The sequence below is a fragment of the Vigna umbellata genome, chromosome 4 (genome assembly GCF_029865625.1).
Source record: "Vigna umbellata cultivar VRB3 chromosome 4, Vumbellata_1.0, whole genome shotgun sequence".
Taxonomy (NCBI): Eukaryota; Viridiplantae; Streptophyta; class Magnoliopsida; order Fabales; family Fabaceae; genus Vigna; species Vigna umbellata.
Window position 1 is genome coordinate 10,680,476 of NC_142168.1, and position 6,727 is coordinate 10,687,202.

The 6,727-nt window shown below is 32.9% G+C and overlaps 1 protein-coding gene across 1 annotated transcript; it reads right to left on the bottom strand.

Moving 5' to 3' along the window:
* Positions 1–1,439: 1,439 nt before the first annotated feature.
* Positions 1,440–3,687, bottom strand: LOC124820552 (beta-amyrin 28-monooxygenase-like). The gene is made up of 4 exons (XM_047292265.2): positions 3,127–3,687; positions 2,366–2,787; positions 1,965–2,152; positions 1,440–1,861 (listed from the first exon to the last, which is right to left on the bottom strand). The coding sequence occupies exons 1-4, from the start codon at positions 3,657–3,659 to the stop codon at positions 1,562–1,564; spliced, it is 1,443 nt and encodes a 480-aa protein (XP_047148221.2). The 5' UTR covers positions 3,660–3,687; the 3' UTR covers positions 1,440–1,561.
* Positions 3,688–6,727: the final 3,040 nt, after the last annotated feature.

Sequence of the window (6,727 nt, forward strand, 5' to 3'; positions counted from 1 at the left end):
GAATCGTTGATGACAATTCAAGAAACGGGACTTAACACTTTAGCGATTGAACTTCCCCTTGAGACTCGACTTCCCGTTGGATCTCCTCATCTTGTTACTCCAGGACATCCTGACAGCGACAATGTTGCTGCAGAGGGAAGAGGCATGGGCGGTGGTCAAGGTGGTGGCAGAGGTCGCCGGCGCAATGGTCGTCGCCGTCGAGGGGGTCAAGGCAGTGGTGGCCAGAGGTAGCAATTAGGTCTTGGTTCTTCTTTTTTTCTGTGTACTTTGACTCGTATACTATTACTGTGTTGACTCATTAATTCAGTCGTGGAGTTTGTTACTCAAGCTGTTTGTTTTGAATTACGGATTATGCTTGTTTCCTTTTTACATCTAATAAATCTTTGACAATGATTTATGATGGCTTTAATTCTGTATCATTTAGCTTTAATTCTGAACTGTTTTTACAAAACAGTTTATTGATCTTTATTGTAGTTAACTGAACTAAAAAATAGTTTATTTCAGTATTTTTGAACTATTTTTTAGTTCAGTTCAGTTTTTTTAAACTATTTTATAGTTAATTGTAATGGATTTATAGTGCAGTGCAAATAGTGCAGTTTGCCCACCCCTAATTAGCAATATGATCATTATCACGTAAAACTCACTAAAATTAGGTAGAAAATTATTTTTGACAAAATTTATTTTTTGTGATAAGTTTTATTATGTTTTATTCAAATGTAAAGTGTTGCATCTCACATATTAATCATAGATTTAGAGTTGTTAAGATTTAGTGGTTAAAAACTTTAAATAGTCAGAATTTTTGTTTATGAGCATCATATGGAGATATTCCAAAAAGAAAAGTTATTGAAAATGAACGAGGAATACAATGGGTAATACCTGATGGGGATTGAAGGTCTGAAATTTAAAAAGTTCTATCATTTATATATGTTTTTATTTTTGTAGTACTTTTTACCATTTTTCTATACTTTAGAGATTTATTTAAGATACTCGTACTGCTTAAAAAATTTTGAAAGTTTTAGTGGTGTTTTCTTGTATTTTGAAAGTCCCAAATCGACTAGAAATAAAACTAATTTATAGTATATAAGTGGGTACAAACCTCATCTTACAAGTCGATTTTGTGAGGTTGAGTTAAGCTTAAAGTCCACTTTTTAACAAATTATTCATGCTTTCACACCTTAGATATGTATACAACTTTTAGATTATTCATTTGTTTGTGTTCTATAATTTTTTTTTGTATATATATTCATTTGGCTTGCATTAAACATTCATAGGACATAAATTTTGACTTAAAATAAAGAAAAATAAGCTAAATCATTACGTCGGCAATATATACATCAGACGTAAGTTTACGTCAGTTATATATGCGTGAGACGTAAATTTAAGTATGATATTTTAGCATAAATAAAATTACTTCTCCGAACATTACATCAACTTAGGTCGGACATAAAAGCCTATAACATATCACATCGTATATGTATATATAAGAAGAGACATTATTCATACGTTATAACTTACAAGGATTGAGATTGGTTGAAAAATATAGAAATAGATGTCCTTGAATTCAAGGTTGGTGAGGATAAAGACGAACAGGAAGGCCTTTTGCAGGAACGGGCATGGGATCAATAAAAATTTTCTCATGAGGATAAATGGCTTCCCATTTGAACCTTTTGACCAAGTTGTGCATGAACACCAATATTTCCATTCGAGCATACTCTTTTCCAGGGCACATCCTTGGCCCTCCTCCAAATGGTACATAAGTATAAGGAGCTGGTCCTGTTCCTTCAAATCTACTCGGATCAAACTTCTCTGGTTCTGCGAAGCACTCTGGATTCTTGTGTGTTGAACTTGCTGTCCAATACAACTGCATCACCAACAAAACACTCGAAATTAAATCTTTACTCTTCTATTTATAGGACCATACTTTTATGCACTAATTGTAGTTTATGCCAGAGTTCTACAAATACCTTCCAGCCTTTTGGAATTGAGAATCCATTTAACACAAAGTCATCCATGGCTTCCCTGAAAGCACCCTGGAGTGGAGGCGCCAGTCTCATTACTTCACAAGCAACATTCCACGAATATTTCATCTTCTGGATGTCATCCCAATTCAACAATTCTCCCGCAGCTTTCCCTTTTGCTATCTCCATTTGTTCTGACCAAATTACGAGACAAATGAAACAGATCATCATGCAAGACTTTAATATTAGGAATGTATTCTTTACATCGCTAATACTAAAAATCATACTTCTATATATAACTTTTAAGAAAATAATAATATTTATATCTATGATAGTTTATGGTTAGAACTTTGTAAAAAAGACAACCTTTTAATTTTCAAATGAGACCAAGTAAGAAAGTGATATACCCTGATAGACATTTTCATAAATATTGGGAGGGAGCTCAGCAAGGTATTTGACGACAAAAGTGCACACAGAACTTGCAGTGTCGTGGCCTCCTACCAACAGGCCAAGGATCTTGTTAGCAATAAATTGGTCATTCAAATATTGTCCATTCTCATCGCATGATGATAACATGTGTGACAAAATGTCTTGATTTAGTGAGGCTGTTCCATTAGCCAGGTCCTTTCTCCTCTGTATGATGATCTTCAATAGCTTCTCCCTAACGAACTCGGAGGCCTTGATGGCTTTGTTGAACGGAGTTCCAGGCAAGTCAATGGGCACCGACATGATTCCTGGGGCTATTCTACTGAAAGACTCCAACAATTTTGTCACATGGATAGGATCTTCAACGTTCACGAACAGACGGCAAGCCACCCAGAAGGTATACCTGTGATATGTTGGTCAACACGAAAAGGTAAACAAAACACCAGATGAAAAAAAACAACGTCAAATAAACGATCTAAGATCCGAGGTTCCGTTTATAATATTATTTTAATTACTAGGTTTTCAGTCAACTTCATTTGCAATTCTTTGTTGTTAATTAGAATGAAACCTTAGTCCATTTTGTCTTGTTATCTAAGTTTTGAATTATGTAAAGCTCGTCGCATGCAAGTAAGGAAACCATCTACGTTTCCTAAGTTAACAAGTTCACTGAAAATGGAACTTATCGAACTAGCCAACTCCATCAGTGTCTCGAGAAAGAAAAATGTTAGCAATGAATAATGACCTTTTGGCCAAGGGGAACACGGTAACACAGGTGTTGTTCTCCCAATCCAAAGCAAAGTGTCTTTGGGCAACGGTGTCCATGACGCTAATGTAACGTTGGAGGGCTTGGGCGCTGAGGAACTGAGGGAGTATGTTCCTCAGTTTCTTGGCTTCCAGCTTAGAGTTTTCCAGCGCCGCTGGGAATATCTTGTTGACGTTGTCTGGCCACCAAGACATGACCAGTTTGTTTTCGTTAGAGAACAAGAACTTGTTGCATGCGGCTCCACAGACCATGACTGTATTCTCGCCAAAGATAGAGGTCTTGAACACTTTGGAAGAGTACTTTGCCATGCGTTCGTATATGAACTTCTCTGGATTCCCTTTCCACCATAATGATAGAAACTCAATGCTCTCGCCGACCACCGGAAACCCCATATTTCCCGGTGGCAAGTTGGGGACGAGGGACTGAGCATTATGCCTGTAGAAAAGGAAGAGAAATGAGAGAGGGATGATAGACACAAACAGGAGCAGAAGGGAGAGATAGAACTGTTCCATGGTTTTACTTTCTTTACTAAACGATGTTTCTGATGCACGCAATAAATAGGCGTTGGAAAAATTTAGGTAGCTCATTTTTCATGCATACGTTTGGACTGGATTTTCATGACGCAGTAATTTCGGTTATTAGAAATTTTCTGAGAAGCCCCTGTAGGATACTTCTGCCTCGTGGAAAACGAGTACATAAACGAAAAATAACGATAGATATTTTATAAAAGGTTTAATGTCTCGGTAGGTCCCTATTTTCGGCGTGAATCTCAAATAGGTTCCTTTTCTTTTCGACGTCTCAATTGGTTTTTTTTTTTGTGTAAAATTGTAGCAATTGGAGGTCTGTCGTCAAATTGAACAAACGGCCGTTTAAGTTTGGGTTTGGTGGCATGATGACTGTACTGACTAATCACACGTGACATTAAAAACGAGTCTGAATTGATTTTCTTATTAAAAAATGGATTGCACATATGTTAAATCATGTAAATTAAGGACAAACTGGGAAAAAAAATTATGTGCAGCCCTGCAACTAAGAAATCGAAATCAGATTGGGGAAAAAAATTGGACTCCAAATTAGGGTTCGTGGAAGAGAAAAAGAAACCCAATAATTCCCCAATTCAAGCCCTTCAAAGAAATTTCCAAATCCAATTTCATAACCTAACCCCAAAATTGCAACAGTTTTATTCCAAATCATTTTACAATTTGCAGAAAGGGAATAAAAAACCACCACCCCCAATTCGCGGGCCACACGCGAGAACAGAGAACTCAAAAACCCCAAATGAAAACCCTTGCCACGAAACACAGAAACCCTCGTAACCGTAGAGGCATCGCCGTCGCGAGTGATGAACGTTGCGTGTGATCCGCCGGTTTCGCATCCTCCTCCCTGCAACCAGAACTAAACCAGAAAAAGAAAACGGAAGAAACTCCCTCCCTTACGACGCGAATCAGCGCAAGAAAAGAGGGAAAGGGAAAAAGAAGAAGAATGTCCAACGCGCTGTCGCAAACCACCACAAAAGCCGCTTGGTCGCGCCATCTCCACACCGTCGTCGCGTCATCACTGCCGGAGTCATCTCTCGTTCCTGCGATACCCAGCCATACCCCGGAGTAAGAGAAAGGAAGAAATCTCTCTACGTTGCGGTTAAAGCAAAAGAATAGAAAAAGAAAGCGCTTCCAACGCTGAAATTCTTGATTCAAGCAAAAGAAACAAACGTCCAGAACCCTGAAACTCACCTTCCCCAATTTGATTTCGATTTTGGAATTGCACAGGAGAATAGGCTTTCAGCACTTTGATTTTCCAACTTTGCCCTTGCTTAAATTATATTTCCACTGTGTACATTTAATTTTTTTATTCAAAAATTAAAAATATATAATTGACACACGTTTTTAATGCCACGTAAATTAAAACTACACAGTCAGCATGCCACATAATACTTTCCTTAACGGCGTTTGATCAATTTAACGGCGGCAAGCCTTTCTTTGATTCAATTTTACAAAAATAAGGATGCAATTGAGACGCCGAATAAGTTTGGGACCTATTTGAGATTCTGAACGAAAATAGGGACCTACCGAGACATTAAACCTTTATAAAAATAAAAGGAGTATCAAAAAGTGAATTTTTTAATCTTTAAAAAAAATAAAAATAAAAAAAAATAATATCAAATAAATATAAAAAATTTGTGTTTATTAAAATATATTAATAATAATAATTTAAGTTAAAACATTATTATTATCAATTGGATTAATTCACTTATGTTTTTTCACCGATAACCTCGACTTTACAAGAGAAATATCTTAATTTTATATTTGATTGAAAAATATTTTTGTTTTCAAAATCAAAGGGTAGTGTTTCGGTTTTCAGTTTTTTCTTTATCTCTTAAATAAAAATGCTTTTTTTATAAAATTTTTAAACGCTTATATCTTCACGGAAATAATTGAAATAAAAGAATTTTCATAAGAACTACTTTTTATACTTTAATGTTTTTCATCTATTTTATATCATGATGTTTAAATAAAAAAATTGATACAAATTAGTTAGAAGTAAATTTATATAAAAATATAAATTTATATTAACATCTTTAAAATAATTTTAAAGAAAATTTAATGTAAAATATAACTTTAAATAACTTTAACCTTGTTAAAATATTTAATAATAATTTAAATTGTAATAAAAATATAGTATAATATTTATATAAAATTAAATTTGATTTTAATTTGAAAATAAGTAAAATTATTTCATTTAAGAAATGAAAATTAATTAAATTAAAATAATAAAATTAGGAACATTGACATTAAAATTATGTTTAAAAAGTAAATAAAATATTTTTTAGTAAAACTTTAAACTTTTTTTTTATTTTCTTTTAAAGTATGTGAAGAGAGAGAGACATAGGAGTCAGAGACTGACACCTAGTACAACAATCTTCATTGTAAAGTGGAATTATTTACTGGGTCAACCCATCAGAAACAGGACAACGATCCAGGGCCACGGGATGGATTAGTTAATGAAGTATATTTATGTATCCCACAATTGTCGTGCACCCGTGGAACGCACGGGCATTATTTTAAATAATAAAAATAAATTCTGTAAAATTGATATATTGTCTTTTAAATTATAATAATAATAAATAAAAAATTATAAAAGAATAAAAATATTATTTAATATATAAATATTTATAGCAACAAATATATTTTATAATATTAAGTAAAAGTGCTAAATGAATTTTGTTTATATTTGTTCGATCGATATATTATTAAATGTTTCTTACAATTGTTTGATATAGAATAAATTTTAAGTTCAAAATAGATTTAATAAGATTTTGTATAAAAATATTATTATATATTATTTATAATATATAATTTAACTTTTAAAATGAATTTAATTATTAAAAATAATACAAAAGATAATTAATAAATTTTATTATAATATGTAATAAAATTTGCAATATTTTATTTGAATTTACTATTGTACAACTAATACTTATGAATAATTTGTAAATATTTATCAAATTATGAATTTGTATTCCATTTAATAAGTAATTGTAAATTTAAATTTCAGAAAAGATAAATAATAAATACATTACAAA